The sequence below is a fragment of the Alosa sapidissima genome, chromosome 1, assembly GCF_018492685.1.
Source record: "Alosa sapidissima isolate fAloSap1 chromosome 1, fAloSap1.pri, whole genome shotgun sequence".
Classification (NCBI taxonomy): domain Eukaryota; kingdom Metazoa; phylum Chordata; class Actinopteri; order Clupeiformes; family Clupeidae; genus Alosa; species Alosa sapidissima.
In genome coordinates this window covers 55,830,730-55,858,681 of record NC_055957.1, presented here as the reverse complement: position 1 = coordinate 55,858,681, position 27,952 = coordinate 55,830,730, and the positions used below count along the sequence as shown (strand labels likewise).

The 27,952-nt window shown below is 39.0% G+C and overlaps 1 protein-coding gene across 1 annotated transcript in view; it reads right to left on the bottom strand.

The window, feature by feature from the left end:
* Nucleotides 1-27,952, bottom strand: part of hfm1 (helicase for meiosis 1) — a 361,977-nt gene that overhangs the window by 28,404 nt on the left and 305,621 nt on the right. Inside the window, exon 33 of the mRNA XM_042091457.1 lies at nucleotides 27,657-27,848. Within this exon, the coding sequence (XP_041947391.1) occupies nucleotides 27,657-27,848 (192 nt within the window). The remainder of the gene's footprint in view (nucleotides 1-27,656; nucleotides 27,849-27,952) is intronic.

Genomic DNA, 27,952 nt, shown 5'->3' with positions numbered 1-27,952 from the left:
CCCCCAGCTGCATCACACCACGGTGGAGTCTGGGAGAGGCTCATAAGATCCGTTCGGCAGGTACTCAACTCCACTCTGCACCAGCAATGCATCGATGACGAGGGCCTTCATACCCTGTTCTGTGAAGCAGAGGCCATCCTGAACAACCGTCCTCTCACCACAGTGTCCTCAGACCCCCACGACCTGGAACCATTGACCCCAAATCATATCCTTTTACTGAAAACCAATCCCATTCTGCCCCCTGGACTCTTCCTTAAATCTGACCTCTATGCCAGACGCCGCTGGAAACAGGTCCAGTATATGGCCGATCTTTTCTGGCACCGATGGACCAAGGAATACCTTCTTCTGCTTCAAGAAAGGCAGAAATGGATGGATGTGAAAAAGAATATGAACATTGGAGACGTCGTCCTGGTGGTCGATCCCACTGCTCCACGAGGGTCCTGGCCATTGGGCAGAGTGTTAGAGACGAGACCTGATGGAAGAGGCCTGGTCCGGTCTGTGAAACTTCAGACCAGACTTCAGTCCTGGAGAGGCCAATAACCAAACTGTGTCGCATCCTTGAGGCTGATGAAGGACCATGATGTTCCTGATCAAATTACAAAGGAATGTAATGTATGCCTAGTTTCTTTACATATACAGAATTAAGTGCTAAGTTATTAATTATGATGGCTCTGTTTATGGCTCCTTTTTTCTATTTATTTAAGTAATTGATTCTGTAAGAACAATTAGGGGCCGGAGTGTAGGAGCCGCATTTATGTTTTTTATATCTTATGATTATTTATACTTTTTCCGTTTTTCTGGGTTTGTGAGACTGCACCCTCTACAGGTGGTGATGGTGCCACCCGATAAATTGACGCTGGTAGCGCATGACGAGGAGAAGGCGGGCCAGCGCATACAGTCATTGACCTCTGCTCGGCTGGTGGAACGCTGCTGCAAACTCTGCCTGTGTTTGCCGTCTAGGTCTTTGAATTGCTGCCTGCTTATTCCGTTTACCACAAAGACTTTATTGCAAACCATTGCATTTTTATTTTGTATTTTTGTTTATTTACAATAAATTATCGACAACAGTTAAGTCAAGCTCTCTCTTGGATTACTTGGATACGAGTTGTGAGTCTGACAATCCACCACCTGCTTTCTCTGTGGTTGAAAACAAAGACAAATGGAAATAAGATAATATAAGAAAACTGTTTTTCTATCTATCTATTCACCATTAATTAGCTGCTTACTAACATGTATATTAGTAGCATACTAGCAAGACCTTATTCTACCCTTACTAGACCATTAATTAAGAATTTCTCCCATGTACAGTGGGCATCGCTTTCAAATGACCACTTCATTCGCGCATTACGCGGCGTGAAGCTGCGAGAAGCTTTAGTACCACTTTCAGCCACTGTGCGTCGCTCTGCCACTGTACATCGCTCTGCCTGCCGTCCCTTACATAATTGTTGCCGAGAGTAATCCCAGCCTACGAATTCAATAACAAAATAAATCATGCATAATTAAACATTACCTCGATTTAGGCTACTTGGGTATGGCTTAAGGCTTGACTACACGAAAATCGAAATCGAAATTTGCCGTCTACATTATTGTCAGTGTTGGGGTTAACGCAACTACACAAATCAAAACAGTGGTGTGATAATTGAGCTAGTAGAGAAATAACTGTTCAGAATTAATCTGTAGCCTTGGGTAGGCTTCTGCAGAAAACAATGTTGTTGCCGATTTAATACTATCTGGCGACGTTTTTAACAGGCTACGCAATAGAGGCTTAGACAACTATGACCCACGTTTTGGTTTTGTAAATTAATTTGCCCTACTTCTTGACTGCAATGTAGTCAATTGACTGCTTGACATGTCATTTTTATTTTTCTGTAAACAATTACATCTGCTTTATGCCGCAGAATTACATTCATATTTGGCTGACTGCAGACGTGCCACTTCCCTCCCCATATTCCAATATTAAGATAGTAGCCTATACAAAAAGCACTTTATACTATCATAAAAAAAAAATAGTTAAAACGAATAGCTATTTGCAATTTGACAAAACACTGGTCCTCATTTTGCGAATGCGAGGACGATATGAGCCTGTTGCATTTGGTTAGATGTCCGAGTCACACATAATGTTTGAAAACCACTGGCTCGTAATCACAATAATTTAACACACGACAGTTGGATAACCTACTTCATCATGTCCCCATGCCTACATTTTTGTGAGTAGCATAGAGATCGTTAAAAACAATAAAGTATGGCTCTCCGTTTGGGACATCGAAAACTTTTTTTAATTTTTAATAGACTACCGTCGAAGATGCTGACTTACAAAAGCCTCGGGATAACACGTTATCTCCACTATCATCAGTCATGCCCCTTGATCAAAGTGGGGAATGAAATAAAAGTTTGATAACCACTGGCTTAACAAGTTACCTGCAGTCCAGAACACAGAATCTATTGCAATATTCTGATGATCGGCGATGATATCTGCAAATGTTTGTTTTCCAAAGTAAGAATTTCACTTCACCATGCACCTTCGACAATACCTGGCCTACCTGGTATCATTACAAACATTATTCTGTGTCCTAAAACTGGCATATTTTATGGCATTGTGTCATGTAAGTTCGTTGCAAAATCTAGAGAAATGTGTGAGGTGGTCAGCGGGGGACAATTGAGACACACATTGGATTGTGTTATTACTTGAACATTCCACACTATCCACAGCTGTGGTAGGCCTATCAGGGGCAGGAGGATTACTGTCAGCGCAGGCTTTATATAAAATTCTTCAACAGAAGGCCTCGAATGTTGTCTTGTTTGTGGAGCGCTTTGCTTCGCTTCTGTAATTTCGGCTTCATTGAAAATGAGGGCTTCCCTCAATGACCCTCCGAGAATAAATAAAGGTTGAATGAATGAATGAATGCAGGCTTGCCCAAAATAAAGGCATGTGGTTTGCGCAGCCTACAGTAAATAACAGACCCGCCAGAATGTGCGTTATGATGCTTTTTTACGAGCAAGATGTTTTTGGTACCCTACGCACACTGCATGTTCTTAAATAACAATGATCATCAGTAATATTCGACCATTAATTTGGGTAAATGGGCAAGCGTGACCACCTTGATTGGCTGATTGGCTGATGATTGTAACGCGGGCATGATTCCAAACACCTCCCTTACGATGATGAGTGACAGGTCTCAGAATGCGTGCGCTACACAAGGACGGATGATGAATAACTGGGGCCGTAGGCTATTCACAAAGGCTTTTATCTTACTACTAGGAGTAGGCTACTCCTAAATCGCACTTAAAGATTTTAGATTGGAGTTTTCTCTTAAAAGTTATTCACAAAGCCTTTCAGACAACTCCTAAACTAGGAGTGAGTCTTCGTGGCTATGGATGACGTCATTACTCATGCACGAGCTTGACTGAAGTGACCACCTTGATTGGCTGACGATTGTAACGCGGGAATTCCAAACACCTCTCTTCCGATGATGACTGACAGGTGACAGGTCGGAGAATGCGTGCGCTACACAAGTAGTGTGAAGGACGGAAGATGATTAATAACTGAATAAAAAGGCCTAGCCTAAATGAATAAAGAGTAAGGCAAAACAAATAGCTTAGTAGCCTAATGAAACATAGGCCTATGGATTGATGCAGTAGCCTACCTTTGCAACATTTATTAAATTAATCTGTCACCATATCCCTAGGCTACGTTTGCAAAGAGGAGAACATTTTAATTTGATTCACAATGAAACGTTACATTTCATTTCCATGTTAACAATGAGTAGTTTGTGTTGTTGTTGGTGGCGTTATTGCATCCCTTTTATGAATGCAAAATTGTTCCCTCGCAATTGGAAGCTCCTGTTGCTCATAGGCTATTTCAAAACATCGCAACGTAAAATGCCACAAAAAAGCTGTTTATGAATAGGTCTTCGTGAGTTAGGAGTCCTCTCGACTTAAGCTGTCCCAGACTTGGTGCTACTTTTAGGTCTAAAATGCTTCGTGAATTACTTTTTGTGCAAAAATTAGGAGTCCTAAAGTTAGGAGTGACACGCCCATTATTTTTAGGAGTTGCTCCTAAATTCGCCAGTTAGGAGCTACTTTTAGCCTTAAAATTCTTTGTGAATATGGCCCCTGAATAAAAAGGCCTAGCCTAAATGAATCAAGGCAAAACAAATAGCCTAGTAGCCCAATGAAACATACGGATTGATGTAGTATCTTGTAACATTATTAAATTATTCTATTACTATGCCTACGTTTGCAAAAGAGAACATTTTAATTTGATTCACAATAATGTTACATTTAATTTACATGTTGACAATGACTAGCCTAGTTTTGGTTGTTGTTTGCGGCGTTATTGCATGTTAGTTATGCCTACAATGCAAAATTGCTTCCTCGCGATTGGAAGCTCCTGTAGCTGCATAGGATTTCAAAACCGCAGGTTTGTGAATAGGTCTGTGAGTAAGGAGTCCTCTTGACTTCTTTTAAGCTGTCAGAGGTGGGAAGGTGTGATTTTTTGGGGGAAGGGCCGGATTAACTGGGCACAATTGTCTGATGGCCCCCCTTCCCCCCAGCCAACGTGAATCGGGTGGTTAGTTAATAGGCCTATCGTGAAGATTTTTCCTGCCATCTAAGGCACGAGCGCATCTGTGAGGCCAAGCCTCACCAAGTAGCTCGTTTGTTTACAACTAACATTCCATTTAATTAAACTGCTTTATAGGCTATGCCGAAATAGTTTTCAACATTTTGAATATTAGTGTCGGGTGAATTGAAATGTTCTCAAAGTAGCCTTATGGCTGAAAGCTGCTTGGGACCCCCCCCCCCCCCCCTTCCTGCACTCATTGTTTCAAAAGGAGTAATTTTGGCTTTGTCAGAACTGAAGAGCTGTGGACGGCACGGCACGGTATGCCCAATGAAAATAAATTAACGCAAAGCAACACAACACAACACAGACCCCGCTTCTCTCGCGTCAGTCACTGACATGAACGAAACACAGAACCCGCTTCTCTCACGGCAGTCACTGACAGTAACCTAGAATAAATGCATGGGGAAAAACACTTCCCCATGACAAAGACATCGTAAAACACTGAAAGTTAATATTTTGTCACTAGCAACATTCATCTGTCCTTTGTCAAATGTATTATGTTCCAAGTACCCTATGCGTAATTCTGCTTCATAAAGTTGAACAAATACATTTGCTTATTTCACAGAAAAATATAAATAGCCAGTCTACAGTGCAGAGTTGGTAAGTTATGGTAGGCCAACTTGCAGTGAACATACAAAGAGGGGAAATTATTTCTCTTGCAGCTGAGTAGCCTCAGGTGCGCACGTAGACATAAGGCCGAACATACAAGCGCCAATGAATCGTGCTCTCACGGCAATCGCGCCGTTAAACTTAAATAGGTTAACATCACTCTAAGTTCGCCTTCAAGCAAGGAAAACGATGATTTGAAGACATCTGTTTCGTTGGAAGGGCAATGGGTAGCAACAGGGCAACACAGAGACAGGCCCGATGGCAGGGCTGTTATGAGAGTATTAAAATATAGGATATTCTACGGGAAAACATTAAAACGGCAAGACAGCGGGGAAAGTTAAAATACGTGATAAACACGGAAAAAGTTGGCATGCATTGTTTCGGTCCCCGTGCACAGGGATTATTTGTCATACTATTAATCACATATGATTATTTGTGAAATTGTGCAAACAGGCGCAACACATTTGAAAAGGAAGGACTGGTAGCATGCAAGCTCACGGGAAAGATTGATTTAAGAATGTTATCACAAAGTGTGTGGTTGTGGCGCGGGCGGAAGACAATTGGCAGGGGAGGGTCATGTCTTTTTTTAACAATTCTGTCGGAGGGTCATTGAACAATTCCTAGCAGGCAAGAGAGGGTCATGCAAGTTCCAACTGAAGCACTCAAAATTCCTCCGGTGGCCCCTTCAATAAATAACGATCAGTCCCTAGATTGCTGCTGGGCTATATGCCTATCTCGCGGTTGCATCCATTACAAACAAACATGCAATGTGAACGTCTGGGATTGGGGAGAGCACTAAATGCTCTTCTGAATAAGCACGAAGTCAAACCTTTAAATGAAAAACACTCTTTAATAATCCAAAAAAATAAACCGCTAATGTAAACTTGTGACCATCAAAAATCGTTTATCGCTCGTAACTCCGTGATACCAGGACGTAACAGGAAGGCATTTGGCTGAGCAACGGAGGTTAATATGCTCCATGTTTTGTCCAAATGATGACTGTCTATCATCGTTGCACTCGGAGAAAACGAATGTTTCATTCGTCCCCGTTTCAATCGTCCCGGTTGTACCTACTCAAAACGCAGATAGAACCTTATTATTCTAAGGTAGCGAAATAGCGTTCAGCATGATTCATGCCCAATTAATTCCCCCTGTTAAAGTGTTCGCCTTTGTAGTTTGGTTTCGTGATAGCCTATGATAAACGGCTTATGGCCAAATATGTGAAAACGTTAAAATACAGTAGGCGATAAACCCGGAAAAAGTTGACAGTGATTTTTTCATAATCACTTTGGAGGCTCATAGAAAAATGTATTGCTGGCGAGGGAGGGTCACGTCTTTTTGGACTAATGCTCCCCAAACTCCTCCGGTAGCCCCTTAAATAAATAACGAACAGTCCCTAATGAAGTAAACTTGTGACCATCAAAAATCGTTTATCGCCTGTAGGCCTAACTCCGTGATAACAGGACGTAACAGGAAGGCATTTGGCTGAGCAACGGAGGTTAATAGGCCTACTCTATATTTTGTCCAAATGATGTCTGTCTATCATCGTTGCACTCGGAGAAAACCAGAATGTTTCATTTGACCTGCGTCTCTACGGCTGCAAACGGGATTCACTCGCAGTTAACCAAATATTTCTTTATTAGGGCAGGCATATTTCTGGCTATTACATTATTTCTAAACCAGTCTGCTAAAGTCTGTAGTGAAGTCTGTGTAGGGTTTTCCAGGCTCCATTTCTTTTTACGAGACACCCTGCTCACTTGAGCCATCTACCGGTTGTTTGGGTTGTTGCAGCGTCTCACTGGAAAAATACAAATTAAAGTCGCGTGATACCGCGTGATCCCACGCGCGGACCGCGAGTGAAGCTGGCCAATTCGAAGCACTGCCTACTGTAAGCTCCTAATTACCCCTTATTCATAGCTATTAAATAAGTTGTTGCATATGAATTATGACCTAAATATGCATGGCTCACTATGGGGCTTGTAAGGTGGTAGTACCACAAGAACAGTTATTCACCCCTAATCAGTGACGGATTAAAAAACGGCCCTGGCATTTTCACCAACCAGCGGCCCACACGGGGACGCGCACGCACAACACACCGATATAACTTCACATGCACAGGAAATAACACACACGTTTGTAGCCCCATTGGTGATATACTCTAACTTTACTAAACATAAAGACTGAACCAAGAACATGGATATATCAATGCACAACTCCAAAAAAATGAATGCAATATGAAAAATGAAAATGAAAAAAGAATAGCCTAGAATAGATCATCAGAGCAGCCGCTCCACAAACGTGTCTTAATTAACGTCATGCAGTTAACAAGGTGCGAAGGAGCTTGCTCTTCTCCGCAACACTGTCTATCACGTCATCAGCATCCAAGTTTATTACGACCTCTTTCTCTGTCGCCATCAGCATCAAGGCCTCCAAACTATCCTGTGACAATTGTGTCCTTAGGCGATTCTTGATGAATTTAAGAGTGGAAAAACTCCGTTTGCATGCCACTTGAGTACATGACAGTGTTAGTAGGAATTTCTATGCTAACCATATGTGACCCTGCAAGGCCAGTCGTCTTGTGCACAGTGCTATTTTGAGAACATCCATGATAAACAAACGGACGGGTTAAAATGTCGAATTTCACGTTTGTGCATAATTCGACAGTATACAGTATACAACAAATTTCACGGATAAACATACGTTTTGACTGTTAAACCCTGACTTTATTTAGGTGAAGATTAAACACACTAGCAGTCATTCCATTTGTCCACGCTGCTATAAGGTTTTACGGTAGAGCTAAAATGTAGCCTACTCATTACTCAATGTGCAAGCTCTCTATCGTTCTTTTATATATATATATATATAACCGAATATGAACGTGAAAGACTTGCCTTTCAGGGCACGAACGGTCAAAAGCACAAACTTTTAGAAATATCCTGGCGTCATTTTACGGACCAGAAGTTTTCCATTGACGTAGCAGTAGCACATTTTAAAAGTGGGCTTATAGCCTACACAATCTGTGTACATAGAACTTCTTCTCCCCTTACTTCCCCCGAAATACATTAATTATATTCTATAGTGACACCTTATGATCGTCCCTGGTATTAACTAGGGGGCAGAAAAAGACACTCACTCGGTTGATAAAACTGGACATAGTCAGTCATCTGCTACCGTAAGGCAAATAATAGCTGTGTCCTCACACTATCGCACGTGACAATTTACTTCAAAAGGTGATTTTCTCCTCTTCTGGCGTATCGTGACAGGAGAACCATGCCAACTTTGGATGCGGTTATCTTAGCGATACTTTTTGCAATACCCTCAATATACATATCGTTGGAAAGCGTAGTCAATGGCCGTTCATGTGAGCACATTAACTTCATTTTGTTAATTTTACCAAAACAACTGGTTTCGCCTTGCAGGGTCACATATATTGTTGTAGGCACAGGTAAAGAGGTTTAACTGCTGGAGAAGGAAATAGCAACAGATTGCACAATTCTTGCAGGTAGCACATTTATTGCTCACCAGGTTTATTTCTGTATCTTCCTCGATCTCCGCAGCATCATCAAAGTCCGACGCTCTGACTGTGTACTCGTTTAGAGGAGACTTTTTCAGGCTGTCCCAGTGCGTAGCGAGGTGTGTCAATTCCGACTGTAGATTTTCGACTGTAGCATCTTCACTAAATTTAAAGGACAATTCCGGCGCAAAATGAACATAGGGGTTAATAACACATGTGTACCGAGTTCGACTGTTCGCTGGGATTTGTTTTCATGCTAGTCGAATGTGACCAGTTTTATTGCAAACCGCAAATTAGTGAATTTCTATACCACTAACAAGACTCAAAATAGCACCACACTTACACAGTAGCATAATGAGGGTCTCTACATGTAAACCGAAGCATTGAGAACTTTGTAGGTGTACAGGCAGTTTATTAAAGGAGAATTCCGGTGTGATATTGACCTAAAGTGTATTGAAACATGATACCGAGTGTGAACGTATGTCTCATAGCCTATCTCGGCTTGTCCCCTGCACTCCAAAATCTGGCGCTAGTTAGCCGATGCTACCAAGAGCCTTTTCAATAGTGGTGCTTCGGCATCGGGCTAGCCATGCAAATAAATCACTGTTTTACACCCATTTACGAGGCTCAATGTATCTCCACACTTCATTGGTAGACTTCCGAGGGCCCTGACATTTAAAACGAGACATTGAGAACTTTAAAAAAGCACTGGTAGTTTACTTACAAGACGATTTATACAGACAGTATCTTCACGAAGTTTAGCGTTTGCAGCCATCTTGAATTTAGTCACGATAAGTCGAGCAACGAGTAAGAATTAACAGGTATGATAAGGGATCAGATTCCAAAAATAATTTAGGGGAAATGCATGGATTCCAGTTGCTGCTACTGGAAGAAACTGGAATCCATGCATTTCCACTGAATTAATTTTGGAATCTTGCGATGAAGGGCCGACAAGCATGCCGCCCCGTGATTGGTCGGCCCAAACCACCCACGAGTGGCATCTGCCCAAACAGTCCAGTCGGTCACTGTCCCTAATAATACTTATCAAAGATGCTCTTTTCAAATGGAACTAGACACTAAACCACTAGTGCTAATAGTGTACAAATAACTCATAATTAAGTCTTTGTAATGCAGAATATGTTCCCTATCTAAAATCTTTTTTTGTATTTGTGCTAACTTTGCTTCTTGTGTGCGCTGTAATGCACTTAATAAGTGTGAATAGGAGGCAACTTTAGTTTAGGGAACACATGGGGGTTAATAAGTGCCAAATTAATTGTGAATTAAATGTAAACAAAGACTCAACTTTAGAATAGGGCACATATTCTGCATTACAAGTGGGCAGCCGTGGCCTACTGGTTAGCGCTTCGGACTTGTAACTGGAGGGCTGCCAGTTCGAACCCCGACTAGTAGGCACGGCTGAAGTGCCCTTGAGCAAGGCATCTAACCCCTCACTGCTCCCCTAGTGCCACTGTTGTTGCAGGCAGCTCACTGCGCCGGGATTAGTGTGTGCTTCACCTCACTGCGTGTTCACCGTGTGCTGAGTGTGTTTCACTAATTCACAGATTGGGATAAATGCAGAGACCAAATTTCCCTCACGGAATCAAAAGAGTATATGTACTTATACATACTTCTACTATTACAAAGACTTAATTATGAGTTATTTGTTACACTATTAGCACTTGTGGTTTTGTGTCTAGTTCCATATGAATAGACCATCTTTCATAAGTATTATTAGGGGTGAATAACTGTTCTTGTGGTACTACCACTTTATAAAAGCCCTATGCTAAGCCATGCATATTTAGGTCATAATTCATATGCAACAACTTACTTAACTAGAAAATGCAATTCCAGGGAATTACAATTGCATGTGCCTAAAAGCTGCTGTGTATAACATTATATTACTTACAGTATGATTATTCAGAATACACAGTCTTACAGTATTCTTGAAAACGACTTACTTGGTTAGATGTTAGCTTAGGGTATATGACAGTCAGTAAAAATAAATGGTCAATTCAATATTGATCAACATTCTTTGTTTTAATACAGCAGAATGATACTCAGAATACACTAATGAACACTTACCAATGTAAGCTTGAAGTAAAAATCACAGTTGTGTGTATATATATATATATACACATACACATACAGAACTTGATAATGCCAATCATATTATCCTAAGACAGATCTATTTATCAGTGGTAACTCTGAACTGGCAGCAACAGCTAGAGGCCTCAATTAATGGTATTAGGTCAAATTTGATGGTGATATATACACTGAAGAATAAAAGAGTCAGCCCTTCAGATGATCAGTTTTAGACAGAACTTAGGTTAGAATCTTATTTTTCACACAGCACAGCTCAGGTCTAAAAAGAGAGGTCTAACAGCACAGCTATGTTTCACAGATGTTACAGCACAGGAATGATTCAAAGGTATGAATGATTGACAAATATGATTCACAGGTATACATGTTCTATATAGTTAATGAGTATAGTCCTCACACAACAATATAGTTCTCAGAATGTCTCAGTGTAGATCTCAGATAAGTCTCAGTATGGTTAAATGGTATGTGCACAGATATGGTTACATGTTTGTAAGAATGTATGTTAGTATGTTGCTAGCAACATTGTCAGAGATGTATGGTTGACAGGTGTGCACACAGACAGACACACACGTAATGTCATGCATGGTCATCACCACTGGTCTGGTCTGGAACCTAAAAGACAAAAGCAAACAAGTTTAACAGTTATGCCAAAACAATACAAAGAATGTCTGCAATTGTCCTAACAGTAGCCTATTCATGGCTTTCATAAGGTCCCTTTCCACAGGAGTATAATCAAGCACCAAATGCATTCATAATCTAGGTGCTTGATTGTATACACCTGTGGAAAGGGACCTGATGAAACCCATCAATAGACGAACTGTGATAGTGTTTACTTAGGCTACGTAAGAATCAGGAGCATAGAATTAAAATGTAGCCATGGCCTATTTGATACACAAACAAGCGGTGAACAACGTTACAAATTTGGTAAAAATAAAAACAGGAGCATTTGTTAGCTTTAACTAAAATGTGAACGGTGGAAGCTATAACGTTATGACCATCAACAATGAGTCACGTTATTCATGCCCTTCATGACACCCATGATGGGTTTCATCAGGTTCCTTAACACAGTATAAATCAAGCACCAGTCTGTATTCATAATCTATTCTAGGTGCTTGATTCTATACACCCGTTTAAAGTGACCTGATGTCGAATAAAATCAGAGCCATAGTATCTGTAGGCCTACTTACTTCTCTGGTTTATGTTAACGTTTAACGTAGTTAAAACGCTGCTGGTTAGTAGGCCTAATGAACAAATGTAACGTTAACGTTACATTTAGGCCTACGTTAGGCCTACGTTTGATTGTCGTTATCTATCGAAACCTACAGCTAACCGGTCGCTGTAACGTTGACGACATATTAACGTTGATTAACAGTGGGTTTCCTTACATAATCAACGTAGCAAGGTGCTAACGTCCACTAGCCTATTTCACTAATGTTAAAACGTTACCGTTACCTAACGTTATAACGTTAGTGTAGTTTATGTTTCATACATTCATACATATATAATGCTAACGTTACATAATGTTTGACGACATAAATGACTCAAATACCAAAAAACGGAACACTTACCTTGTCTGTAATTAGAGAAATGTGCCTCTGAATGAGAGTTTCACGAGCAAATAAAGTGACCACGGCACAGCAGCCGAAGACGTTCAGCAGATTCACAGCTCTAGGTAGCTTACTGTTGATTGCTTTCAGGTGGAGGTCACGTCATAATGCTAAAAGTTGCCGCCACGGCGGTCAATGTTTAACTCTATGAGAATTTCTTGCTCTTTTATCGTAAATATCTCAAAAAGTATAAAGTTCACAAATGTAAAAAGACATTGTACAATTGTCTGTTACAAGACCTTTGTAGGAGTGTTTGAATTACGTCAAACGGTTCAGTGGTTTTAGAGCCTTTGAACGTCAAATTTGGTCGGAAGAAGAATAATAACTAGAAAAGCATTTCCTGAAGGAAATACAGTGCATGAAAATGCAAAAATATTATGTAAAATATCATACAGAGTAAAAACAAACTATATTGGTTGCTAGGTAGATGAGGTTTAACCCTTTAGGCGCCAGTTTTTTTTCTCGAAACGTTCGATTTTGACATCTTCATTTCAAAAGGCTATATCTTAAAAGTGATAAGATAGAGACTTTCTGTAAATTAGAGAAATATTAAGGATGACCCAAAGTTTATGTAGAGATTAAATGTTTATATCTAATTTGCATATGATGACGTCATATGGTGGCGGCCATCTTGGATTATAGAATTTTCATGAAAAGTTGCATGTTTGAATGATAAAATGCACCACTTCTTTTCCCCCAAAATGTCCCTCACCTTCTGTATGCTATATTGCACAATACTGAATGCTCAGGTAAATAGTAAGTAGTAAACAAACTGTATAAATCATTACTAATAAATGGCAGAAACTTTGAGGCTGGCCTTTTGCTGTAGAGATTTTCCATTTACTACATACAGTAGGCACTCTGATTCCATGTATGGGGCACATATATATTATTCAGATGACACACAAACAGAAGTAGACAAGACCTGTTTAGTTCAAAAGCTCACTTGCCACTGCAAGGCACAGATCAGGAGTGAGATGACGAGACAAGACAAGAGACAATGTTAGTATTTGTTTTCTTTTTGTTGTTTTTGTTGATGTTTTTTTTGTTGTTTTTTCTTAGCTGACAAAGACACACACATCACAAGGACATGAACACACAAAAAAGAACACATGTCCTAAATGGTCAGGGAAATAGATAATCAACAGTGTAAATCATTACTAATAAATGGCTGACAATTATTTTTTTTATGTAGCAGGCCTTTTGCTGTAGAGATAATGACTATCCATATCCATATCCTATCCATACAGGGCCGGCATTCCCATCATCTTGTGATAGACTATGCATGGCCTAATGGCTCTCCTGCCCCGTGTCACCACCTCTGCTCCTGTTGCGAGCAGCATGGCCAGATCTGCCTCCCGCTCGCGTCGAGTGGAGAGAATTTGCGCAGCTCGGACTAGGCCTACTGTCATTCTCATTGCGACTCCCCACACTGCCTCTACGTTCCCCCCTAACTGTCCTATGAGCACTTCGACCTCGTCTAACATACCCAGTGGCATTAGACAAAGGCTCCATAGACCACTAACACCCTGCTGACTTGCCGATGAACACTCCGAACCCGTGAAACATTATTCCCACCACATTGGGCAAACGATTCAACGTTTGTGCTTGGTGTAAGCTAAACTATGGAGTAAACTCTCACTTTGTCCAGCTGCATCATTGCAAGGCAGGGACGCATCTGAAGCCTCACTAAACGAATCACCGTAATTTTCTGAAGGCAGATATTCCCCTTCAGAATCAGGGTCCGCGAATAGAAGACCCAACACTTCATTTCAGGTAAACTTTTTGATGCCATTAGACAATAATCTAATGCAAATACTCGCTGACGTTGACAATATCGCTCTGACAAAGTGGCCCACACGCACACTAGCTCCGGTATTTCACGCACTGATTCAATGCGCTGTAGCTAGAAAGTTTTGTTTAAAGCATGCCGTTTTTTCGACTCGGGGATGACGTATGACATGTCTGCCATCAAGTGGAGTGGAGGTCGAACGAAATATGACACCCTATTTGACTAAATCGGCCGTTTTATTCAGTACCGCATCTTGTCGAGTAAACTCGACCGTGGCGCCTAGAGGGTTAATATAGTTGGAATGACTGAACAGTTAAATAGGTGGATAGTTTAAATGGTTAAATTATTTAGGTAGATAGTTGACGATAACTGACAGTTGGAATGGCTCTAATGTTTGCTAGCAGTTATGCTAACTATGTTAACAAAGATAATAATGTTAACCAAGTTTCTATGCTAACTAGCATGCTAACAATGTTAAAATGTTAAGTATGCTAACCATGTGACTTAGCTAACTTAGCTAATCATTTTTAGCAGTTATGCTAACTAACATGCTAACTATGCTAATCATGTGACTTAGCTAACTTAGTTAATCATTTTTAGCAGTTATGCTAACTATGCTAACTAGCATGCTAACTATGCTAACCATGTGACTTAGCTAACTTAGCTAATCATTTTTAGCAGTTTTGCTAAAAATGCTAACTAGCATGCTAACATGCTAGCATGCTAACTATGCTAACCATGTTACTTAGCTAACTTAGCTAACTAGCTACAGTGGGTAGGAGTCATAGTTGATGACAAGTAACAGTTACAATGGCTGAACAGTTAAAAAGTTCAGTAGTTTAAAGGGTTAAATTGTTTAACAGTGAAATATTGTAGTGAGGACTTTTATTTTGAAACAGTTTTTGGCAGAGGAAGCAGTTGAACAGGATGTGTAGTCTTAATAGGGCCAGTTTGTATGCTTAAAGCCTGAGACTGGCAGTTGGTCCAGGTGGCCGAACACCTGCCATAGGATTCTAATTGCTTAACGGCTCTATTGTGATGTCATCAGCCCATGTTAAGTCTATGGGGAAATTTTGACTAGTTTTTAATTAATAGTTTAAAAAGTATAAAAGTTAAAGCTGAAAAATACATAGCACCCATGTCCCAAGTAAGACCTACGTAACATAGTTTGAATGAAGTTTCTACGTTAAACGGTTGAAGCTGCATTAAATGCGTTAGAAGAAGAAGAAGAACTAGAAAAGCATTTCCTGAAGGAAATACAGTGCATGAAAATGCAAAAATATGATGTAAAATATCATACAGAGTAAAAACAAACTATATTGGTTGCTAAGTAGATGAGGTTTAATATAGTTGGAATGACTGAACAGTTAAATAGGTGGATAGTTTAAATGGTTAAATTATTTAGGTAGATAGTTGACGATAACTGACAGTTGGAATGGCTCTAATGTTTGCTAGCAGTTATGCTAACTATGTTAACAAAGATAATAATGTTAACAAAGTTACTATGCTAACTAGCATGCTAGCATGCTAACTATGCTAACCATGTTACTTAGCTAATCGTTTTTAGTAGTTTTGCTAAAAATGCTAACTAGCATGCTAACATGCTAGCGCTAGCATGCTAACTATGCTAACCACGTTACTTAGCTGACTTAGCTAATCGTTTTTAGCAGTTTTGCTAAAAATGCTAACTAGCATGCTAACATGCTAGCATGCTAACTATGCTAACCATGTGACTTAGCTAACTTAGCTAATCATTTTAAGCAGTTTTGTTAAAAATGCTAACTAGCATGCTAACATGCTAGCATGCTAACTTTGCTAACCATGTGACTTAGCTAACTTAGCTAACTAGCTACAGTGGGTAGGAGTCATAGTTGATGACAAGTAACAGTTACAATGGCTGAACAGTTAAAAAGTTCAGTAGTTTAAAGGGTTGAATTGTTTAACAGTGAAATATTGTAGTGAGGACTTTTATTTTGAAACAGTTTTTGGCAGAGGAAGCAGTTGAACAGGATGTGTAGTCTTAATAGGGCCAGTTTGTATGCTTAAAGCCTGAGACTGGCAGTTGGTCCAGGTGGCCCGAACACCTGCCATAGGATTCTAATTGCTTAACGGCCGTATTGTGATGTCATAATCATAATGTTAAGTCAATGGGGAAATTTTGATTAGTTTTTAATTAATAGTTTAAAAAGTATAAAAGTTACAAAGTTGAAAAATACATAGCACCCATGTCCTAAGTAAGACCTACGTAACATAGTTTGAATGAAGTTTCTACGTTAAACGGTTGAAGCTGCATTAAATGCGTTAGAAGAAGAAGAAGAACTAGAAAAGCATTTCCTGAAGGAAATACAGTGCATGAAAATGCAAAAATATGATGTAAAATATCATACAGAGTAAAAACAAACTATATTGGTTGCTAAGTAGATGAGGTTTAATATAGTTGGAATGACTGAACAGTTAAATAGGTGGATAGTTTAAATGGTTAAATTATTTAGGTAGATAGTTGACGATAACTGACAGTTGGAATGGCTCTAATGTTTGCTAGCAGTTATGCTAACTATGTTAACAAAGATAATAATATTAACAAAGTTACTATGCTAACTAGCATGCTAACACGCTAGCATGTAAACTATGTCAACCACGTTACTTAGCTAATCATTTTTAGCAGTTTTGCTAACTATGCTAACTAGCATGCTAACATGCTAGCATGCTAACCATGTGACTTAGCTAACTTAGCTAATCATTTTTAGCAGTTTTGCTAAAAATGCTAACTAGCATGCTAACATGCTAGCATGCTAACTATGCTAACCATGTGACTTAGCTAACTTAGCTAATCATTTCAAGCAGTTTTGCTAAAAATGCTAACTAGCATGCTAGCATGCTAACTATGCTAACCATGTGACTTAGCTAACTTAGCTAATCATTTTTTGTAGTTTTGCTAAAAATGCTAACTAGCATGCTAGCATGCTAACTATGCTAACCATGTTACTTAGCTAACTTAGCTAACTAGCTACAGTGGGTAGGAGTCATAGTTGATGACAAGTAACAGTTACAATGGCTGAACAGTTAAAAAGTTCAGTAGTTTAAAGGGTTAAATTGTTTAACAGTGAAATATTGTAGTGAGGACTTTTATTTTGAAACAGTTTTTGGCAGAGGAAGCAGTTGAACAGGATGTGTAGTCTTAATAGGGCCAGTTTGTATGCTTAAAGCCTGAGACTGGCAGTTGGTCCAGGTGGCCCGAACACCTGCCATAGGATTCTAATTGCTTAACGGCTCTATTGTGATGTCATCAGCCCATGTTAAGTCTATGGGGAAATTTTGACTAGTTTTTAATTAATAGTTTAAAAAGTATAAAAGTTACAAAGCTGAAAAATACATAGCACACATGTCCCAAGTAAGACCTACGTAACATAGTTTGAATGAAGTTTCTACGTTAAACGGTTGAAGCTGCATTAAATGCGTTAGAAGAAGAAGAAGAATAACTAGAAAAGCATTTCCTGAAGGAAATACAGTGCATGAAAATGCAAAAATATGATGTAAAATATCATACAGAGTAAAAACAAACTATATTGGTTGCTAGGTAGATGAGGTTTAATATAGTTGGAATGACTGAACAGTTAAATAAGTGGATAGTTTAAATGGTTAAATTATTTAGGTAGATAGTTGACGATAACTGACAGTTGGAATGGCTCTAATGTTTGCTAGCAGTTATGCTAACTATGTTAACAAAGATAATAATGTTAACAAAGTTACTATGCTAACTAGCATGATAACATGCTAGCATGCTAACTATGCTAACCATGTTACTTAGCTAACTTAGCTAATCATTTTAGCAGTTTTTCTAAAAATGCTAACTAGCATGCTAACTATGCTAACCACATTACTTAGCTGACTTTGCTAATTGTTTTTAGCAGTTTTGCTAAAAATGCTAACTAGCATGCTAACATGCTAGCATGCTAACTATGCTAACCATGTGACTTAGCTAACTTAGCTAATCGTTTTTAGCAGTTTTGCTAAAAATGCTAACTAGCATGCTAACATGCTAGCATGCTAACTATGCTAACCACGTTACTTAGCTAATTTAGCTAATTGTTTTTAGCAGTTATGCTAACTATACTAACTAGCATGCTAACTATGCTAACCATATGACTTAGCTAACTTAGCTAATCATTTTAAGCAGTTTTGTTAAAAATGCTAACTAGCATGCTAACATGCTAGCATGCTAACTATGCTAACCATGTGACTTAGCTAACTTAGCTAACTAGCTACAGTGGGTAGGAGTCATAGTTGATGACAAGTAACAGTTACAATGGCTAAACAGTTAAAAAGTTCAGTAGTTTAAAGGGTTGAATTGTTTAACAGTGAAATATTGTAGTGAGGACTTTTATTTTGAAACAGTTTTTGGCAGAGGAAGCAGTTGAACAGGATGTGTAGTCTTAATAGGGCCAGTTTGTATGCTTAAAGCCTGAGACTGGCAGTTGGTCCAGGTGGCCCGAACACCTGCCATAGGATTCTAATTGCTTAACGGCTCTATTGTGATGTCATCAGCCCATGTTAAGTCTATGGGGAAATTTTGACTAGTTTTTAATTAATAGTTTAAAAAGTATAAAAGTTACAAAGTTGAAAAATACAAAGCCCACATGTCCTAAGTAAGACCTACGTAACATAGTTTGAATGAAGTTTCTACGTTAAACGGTTTAAGCTGCATTAACTGCGTTAGAAGAAGAAGAATAAGAAGAAGAAAAAGCCTTGGAATAACAGTACAGTGCATTTTCATGCACTGTAACTAGAAAACGCAATTCCAGGGAATTACCAGTGCATGAAAATGCAAAACATATGGTGTGAAATATATTGTTAAAACAGATGATGTGCTAATTGGCAACCAACATGATGAGGTTTAATATAGTTCAAATGACTGAACTAGGTAGATGAGGTTTAATATAGTTGGAATGACTGAACAGTTAAATAGGTGGATAGTTTAAAAGGTTAAATTATTTGCTAGGTAGACAAAGTTTAATATAGTTGGAATGACTGGACAGTTAAATAAGTGGATAGTTTAAATGGTTAAATTATTTGCTAGGTAGATGAGGTTTAATATAGTTGGAATGACTGAACAGTTAAATAGGTGGATAGTTTATATAGTTAAATGATTTGCTTGGTAGATAAGGTTTAATATAGTTGAAATGATTGAACGGTTAAATAGGTGGATCATTTAAATAGTTAAATTATTTAGGTAGATAATTGACGATAACTAACAGTTGGAATGGCCCTAATGTTTGCTAGTAGTTATGCTACTATGTTATCAAAGATAATAATGTTAACCAAGTTTTTTTGCTAAAAATGCTAATTAGCATGTTAACTGCTAGCATGCTAACTATGTTACTTAGCTAACTTAGCTAATCATTTTTAACAGTTTTGCTAACTATGCTAATTAGCATGCTAGCATGCTAACTATGTTAACCATGTTACTTAGCTAACTTTGCTAATCATTTTTAGCAGTTTTGCTAAAAATGCTAACTAGCATGCTAACACGTTAGCATGCTAACTATGCTAACCACGTTACTTAGCTAACTTAGCTAATCATTTTTAGCAGTTTTGTTAAAAATGCTAACTAGCATGCTAACATGCTAACTATGCTAACCACGTTACTTAGCTAACTTAGCTAATCATTTTTAGCAGTTTTGTTAAAAATGCTAACTAACATGCTAACATGCTAGCATGCTAACTATGCTAACCACTTTACTTAGCTAACTTAGCTAATCATTTTTAGCAGTTTTGCTAAAAATGCTAACTAGCATGCTAACATGCTAGCATGCTAATTATGCTAACCACGTGACTTAGCTAACTTAGCTAACTAGCTACAGTGGGTAGGAGTCATAGTTGATGACAAGTAACAGTTACAATGGCCGAACAGTTAGTAGTTTAAAGGGTTAAATTGTTTAACAGTAAAATATTATAGAGAGGACTTTTATTTTGAAACAGTTTTTGGCAGAGGAAGCAGTTGAACAGGATGTGTAGTCTTAATAGGGCCAGTTTGTATGCTTAAAGCCTGAGACTGGCAGTTGGTCCAGGTGGCCGGAACACCTGCCATAGGATTCTAATTGCTTAACGGCTCTATTGTGATGTCATCAGCCCATGTTAAGTCTATGGGGAAATTTTGACTAGTTTTTAATTAATAGTTTAAAAAGTATAAAAGTTACAAAGATGAAAAATACATAGCACCCATGTCCTAAGTAAGACCTACGTAACATAGTTTGAATGAAGTTTCTATGTTAAACGGTTGAAGCTGCATTAAGTGCGTTAGAAGAAGAATAATAATAAAATGCCTTGGAAGAACAGTACAGTGCATTTTCATGCACTGTAAGAAGCCTAGGAAGAACAGTACAGTGCATTTTCATGCACTGTAATAAGAAGAAGCCTAGGAAGAACAGTACAGTGCATTTTCATGCACTGTAATAAGAAGCCTAGGAAGAACAGTACAATGCACTGTAATAAAATGCCTTGGAATAACAGTACAGTGCATTTTCATGCACTGTAATAAGAAGCCTAGGAAGAACAGTACAGTGCATTTTCATGCACTGTAATAAGAAGAAGCCTAGGAAGAACAGTACAGTGCATTTTCATGCACTGTAATAAGAAGCCTAGGAAGAACAGTACAGTGCATTTTCATGCACTGTAATAAGAAGAAGCCTAGGAAGAACAGTACAGTGCATTTTCATGCACTGTAATAAGAAGCCTAGGAAGAACAGTACAGTGCATTTTCATGCACTGTAATAAGAAGAATAAGAAGCCTAGGAAGAACAGTACAGTGCATTTTCATGCACTGTAATAAGAAGCCTAGGAAGAACAGTACAGTGCATTTTCATGCACTGTAATAAGAAGCCTAGGAAGAACAGTACAGTGAATTTTAATGCACTGTAATAAGAAGCCTAGGAAGAACAGTACAGTGCATTTTCAATTTTCATGCACTGTAACTAGAAAACGCAATTCCAGGGAATTACTAGTGCATGAAAATGCAAAACATATGGTGTGAAATATATTGTTAAAACAGATGATGTTCTAATTGGCAACCAACATGATGAGGTTTAATATACAGTAGTTGGAATGACTGAACTAGGTAGATGAGGTTTAATATAGTTGGGATGACTGAACAGTTAAATAGGTGGATAGTTTAAAAGGTTAAATTATTTGCTAGGTAGATGAGGTTTTAAAAGGTTAAATTATTTGCTAGATAGATGAGGTTTAATATAGTTGGAATGACTGAACAGTTAAATAGGTGGATAGTTTAAAAGGTTCAATTATTTACTAGGTAGATGAGGTTTAATGTAGTTGGAATGACTGAACTAGGTAGACGAGGTTTAATATAGTTCAGTTCTGCATTCAACACCATAATACCGCAACAACTCATCTGCAAACTTGACAAACTGGGACTCAGTACCTACCTCTGCAACTGGCTACTGGACTTCCTCTGTCAGAGGCCTCAAGTAGTACGTGTTGGCAACAATATCTCAAGCAGCATCACACTGAGCACGGGGGCCCCCCAAGGCTGCGTGCTCAGTCCGCTGCTCTTCACCCTGCTGACGCATGACTGCACTGCAACCTACAGCAACAACCACATAGTGAAATTTGCTGACGACACAACTCTGGTGGGTCTCATCACCAAGGGCGACGAGACTCAATACAGGTTGGAGGTCGACCTTCTGACCACGTGGTGCAGGGACAACAACCTCCTGCTGAACGTCAGCAAGACCAAGGAGATTGTTGTTGACTTCCGTAGAGGTCACACCCAACACCTGCCACTGACCATCGACGGTGCTGTGGTGGAGAGAGTGAGCAGCACCAAATTCCTGGGGGTGCACATCAGTGAAGACCTCTCCTGGACCACCAACACTGCATCACTGGCGAAGAAAGCTCAGCGCCGCCTGTACTTCCTGCGGAAACTCAGGCGAGCAAGTTCTCCACCAGCCATCATGACCACATTCTACCGAGGCACCATTGAGAGCATCCTCTCCAGCTGTATCGCTGTGTGGGGCGGAAGCTGCACTGAATACAACAGGAAAGCCCTGCAGCGCATAGTGAACACAGCTGGAAGGATTATTGGTGCTTCACTCCCCTCCCTGAAGGACATTTACACCTCCCACCTCACCCGCAAGGCGACCACAATTGTGAGTGATGCAAGTCACCCCGCTCACAATTTGTTTGATCTACTGCCCTCTGGGAAGAGGTACAGAAGCCTGCGCTCCCGCACCACCAGACTCACCAACAGCTTCATACACCAGGCTGTTAGGATCCTGAACTCTCTCCCCCCTCTCCCCCCTCCACCCTTAGCTACATAACATCCTGGACTTTTAGACCCACAATGGCTGCCTTGCACTACTCCACTTGCACTACTCCACTTGTACACTTGCAACTTGTTGTTGTTGTCCTGTTGTCCTGAACACTTCTGCTGCTCTTACATAACTTGCACCACTATGCCACTTGCATACTTAGGTCAAACAAAACTACCTCAGCCATTTATTGGCCTGACTTTTGCACTATTATATTGACTGTCTACTGTATGCACAATTGCACAATTTCTACCAAATTTTGCTGCTCTTATTTCTTCATTGTATGTGCCTTCTTATTTTTACTTTTTATATTGTTTACTTGAATGTTATGTTTGTCTGTGGACCTAATTGGTAAAATATGTCTTGTCTCCACCGTGGGATAGTAGGAAACGCAATTTCGATCTCTTTGTATGTCTTTGACTTTGAATATAGTTGGAATGACTGAACAGTTAAATAGGTGGATAGTTTAAATGGTTAAATTATTTGCTAGGTAGATGAGTTTTAATATAGTTGGAATGACTGAACTAGGTAGATGAGGTTTAATATAGTTGGAATGACTGAACAGTTAAATAAGTGGATGGTTTAAAAGGTTAAATTATTTGCTAGGTAGATGAGGTTTAATATAGTTGGAATGACTGAACAGTTTCTCAGGCTTATAGCATAGAATGAGACTGTATGCTTAAAGCCTGAGAAACTGACAGTTGATCCAGGTGGCCTGGCCACCTGGCACAATATTCTAATTGCTATGATGTCATAAAGCCTGAGAAACTCAGTTGATCCAGGTGGCCTGGCCAGAGCCATATATGGTGATCCAGGTGGCCTGAACACCTGGCATAGGATTCTAATTGCTATTGTGATGCCATAAGCTAATGTTAAGTCAATGGGGGAATTTTAGTAGTTTTTAATTAATAGTTTAAAAAGTATAAAAGTTAGAAAGTACATAGCTGAAGTCACATAAGTAAGACCTACGCAACACAGTTTGAATGAAGTTTCTATGTTAAACAGTTGAAGCTGTATTAAACGCACAAAAAGCGTTAGAAGAAGAAGAATAACTAGAAATGCAATTCCAAGGAATTACCAGTGCATGAAAATGCTAAAGTTGTGATGTAAAATATCATGTATAGTTAAAACAGATAATACAGGGATGGTTACTACGGTGATGCTAGGATAGACATGGTGGTTGCATAGCTTAATAAAAGTTGATAGTTTAAAAGTAGACTGTTTAAAAGCTGAATGTAGATAGTTTAAAAGTTGTTGATAGACAGTAGATTGTTTAAAAGTTGTTGATAGACAGCTAGTTTAATAGATAGTTTAATGATAGTTTAAAAGTAGACCGTTTAAAAGTTGAAGGTAAATAGTTTAAAAGTTGTTGACAGACTGGAAGTTGAATGAATGTTGATATTCAAATAGTTTAATGGCTGTGTATAGGTAGATATTTGACGATAACTGAAAGTTGGAATGGCTCTAATGTTTGCTAGCAGTTATGCTAAGATTTTTAACTATGCTAACCATGCTACTTAGCTAATGTTTTATAGCAGTGCTAGCAATGCTAACCATGCTACTTAGCTAACTTAGCTAACGTTTTCTAGCAGTTTAAGGAATGTTGATATTCAAATAGTTTAATGGCTGTGTATAGGTAGATTATTTGACGATAACTGAAAGTTGGAATGGCTCTAATGTTAGCTAGCAGTTATGCTAATATTTTTAACTATGCTAACCATGTTACTTAGCTAATGTTTTATAGCAGTGCTAGCAATGCTAACATGCTAACCATGCTACTTAGCTAACTTAACTAGTATAGTATAGTATATATACTTTTTTGATCCCGTGAGGAAAATTTGGTCTCTGCATTTAACCCAATCGGTAAATTAGTGAAAACACAAACAGCACACAGTGAACACACAGTGAGGTGAAGCACACACTAATCCAGGCGCAGTGAGCTGCCTGCTTTAACTGCGGCGCTCGGAGAGCAGTGAGGGGTTAGGTGCCTTGCTCAAGGGCACTTCAGCCGCAGCTCACTGGTCTGGGCTCGAACCGGCAACCCTCCGGTTCCAAGTCCAGAGTGCTAACCAGTGGGCCACGGCTGCCCACAACTAACGTTTTCTAGTAGTTTTGTTAAACATGCTAACTATGCTAGCAATGCTAACATGCTAACTATGGTAATTATGTGACTTAGCTAACCTAGCTAATAATTTTTAGTAGTTATGCTAACTATGCTAACTAGCATGCTAGCATTCAAGAGAAATTGCGTACGGAAAAAGTGGTAAGCGGAATAATAATAATAATAATAATAAGTTGCCTAGGAAGAACAGTACAGTGCATTTTCATGCACTATAATAATAAGAAGTTGCCTAGGAAGAACAGTACAGTACATTTTCATGCACTGTAACTAGAAAAGCATATCCTGAAGGAAATATAGTGCATGAAAATGCAAAAATATGATGTAAAATATCATACAGAGTAAAAACAAACTATATTGGTTGCTAAGTAGATGAGGTTTAATATAGTTGGAATGACTGAACAGTTAAATAGGTGGATAGTTTAAATGGTTAAATTATTTAGGTAGATAGTTGACGATATCTGACAGTTGGAATGGCTCTAATGTTTGCTTGTAGTTATGCTAACTATGTTAACAAAGATAATAATGCTAACCAAGTTACTTAACTTAGTTAATTTAGCTAATGTTTTCTAGCAGTTTTTTTTATGTTAATAATGCTAATGCTGTTAACTATGTTAACAATCTTAACTATGTGACTTAGCTAACTTAGCTAATAATTTATAGCAGTTAAGCTAAAATACTAAGAATGTTACCATGCTAACCATGTGACTTAGCTAACTTAGCTATTAATTTTTAGCGGTTATGCTAACTATGCTAACCATGTTACTTAGCTAACTTAGCTAATGTTTTCTAATAGTTTTGTCAAAAATGATAACTATGCTGACAATGCTAACTAGCGTGCTAATAATGCTAACTATACTAACCATGTGACTTAGCTAACTTAACTTATCATTTTTAATAGTTATGCTAACTATGCTAACTAACATGCTAGCAATGCTAACAATGTCAACCATGTGACTTAGCTAACCTAGCTAATCATTTTAGTAGCTATGCTAACTAACATGCTAACATGCTAACTATGCTAACCATGTGACTTAGCTAAACTAATTATTTTTAGCAGTTATGCTAACTATGCTAACTAACATGTTAGCAATGGTAACACGCTAACTATGTTAACCATGTTATTTAGCTAACTTAGCTAATCATTTTTAACAGTTATGCTAACTAGCATGCTAGCAATGCTAACATGCTAACTATGCTAACCATGTTACTTAGCTAACTTTGTTAAAAATGCTAACAATGTTAGCAATGCTAACATGCTAACTATGCTAACTAGCTACAGTGGGTAGGAGTCATAGTTGATGACAAAAATGTGTTTCACTGCTGACTACGGTGACATCAAGCCAGGTATACTGGCGGGTATTGAGAACAGTATCAATGGTATTAAATAGTTTATGGCTATTGGTAATGGTATTGAGTGGTTTATGGCTGTTTTGTAAAACAATATTAGACAAGTATTTAGTCTTTTCTGATTTAACAGTTTTTTGGTATTTTTGGTATTTGGTATACCCGTTTGAGGCCATTGCGAAGGAAATCGTGTTTGTTTATTATTTGTTATTCAAATGTATTAGCGGACGCTTTTGACCAAAACAATGCACATAATATTTTAATCAAGGACCAAACGAAACACGACAGAGAAGTAATTCACCCCTATCTTCCCAAACTCCATGCAGTGTTTCGTTTTTATTTGGGGGGCAGGTTGCCCTCACTTTGTTTGTTTTCAGTTTTCAGAGCCGGGACTGCTTACAGAGACTGACGGTGCAGATCCACTAGCACTACACAACATTTTGTCGTGTCGCATTCCACTCTATTCCTATGGGTGACGTCAAGCGACTTTAACGCGCCCGCAAAGCATTCCGGGAAGGCAGCGCTACATTTGAAAAAAATGTTGCGCGTCAAAAAGCTGGCCGATGCCCATCTTTATGCAAATTAATCCGTTGAACGCAACGCAACTATCCAATGAAAGCACGAGGTTGTAGGTCCTTTGTCCTACCACAACCACCTAGTAGTCCATAAAACAAACTAGGATTTGGAGGAATACATTGACTGTTGGTGTTTCTGGTGAGGATTTGAGATTGCATTGAGTAGTTTAAATAAAACAAGATTTCGAAATGGCTTGCATAGTTTGTATAGGCTATTAATGTGTTGTATACTGTTAAGTACATACTTATTGTAGTCCTATTGTGGAAAAACAACGAAGTGAATATGAGCTGCTGACATATTAAACGAAACGCACACACACGACTGAACGAGGGGAGGCAGCACGACACCATGCGTATGTCGTGTCGTGCTAGCAGATAATTGCTGAATGTGACAAAAATGTTATGAGCTTGAAACTGCGTACGATCACTGACTGCACTTTAAAATTTTGGAAGATTTTTTTCTCTCTTTTTTAATATTTTGCCCAATTGATTAATTTTAACTAGCATGTACAACTAGCTTCTATCTGGTTTTACCTTGCATTATAATATATTATTATTATTATTATACTCTTTTGATCCCGTGAGGGAAATTTGGTCTCTGCATTTATCCCAATTTGTGAATTAGTGAAACACACTCAGCACACAGTGAAGCACACACTAATCCCGGCGCAGTGAGCTGCCTGCAACAACAGCAGCGCTCGGGGAGCAGTGAGGGGTTAGGTGCCTTGCTCAAGGGCACTTCAGCCGTGCCTACTGGCCGGGGTTCGAACAGGCAACCCTCTGGTTACAAGTCCGAAGCGCTATCCAGTAGGCCATGGCTGCCCTAATGATAATTTAAGTGATATTGATTACATTCTAAAAAGTTAGACCAGTCTTCCCTTGGCAAACAGAGCGCTTCAGTTATGTGCCTGGTGTCAGTTCAATTTGAGAAATGCACTGCCAAAAACAGGTAGACCCACATCCTGGACCCAGCTTGATAATACTAAAAACAGTTGTCAATGACCACTACTAGTCTGAAAGAGGTATGAAGCACATGGAGACCTACTGTTGTACAAGTGCTCAATACTGTGATGACTCCAGTCTTCCACTCCCAGGGCAAAATTTACAGAGAAAGGGTCAGATGAGGGGTGACTTCCATTGTGATGAATAGATTTGGAGTTGGCACTTTCAGAAAAATGATTGGCCTCCCAAGTTCTTGTCACAGCGCTCTGATCTTCTTGTGTACAATCTGAAACATCTGAACATTTGCAAACAACAAAATTTACATCTAGATCTATCTATATTTGTACAGGTACAGTATGTTTCTATGTGATAACTCAAGATCATCATAAATTATATTTA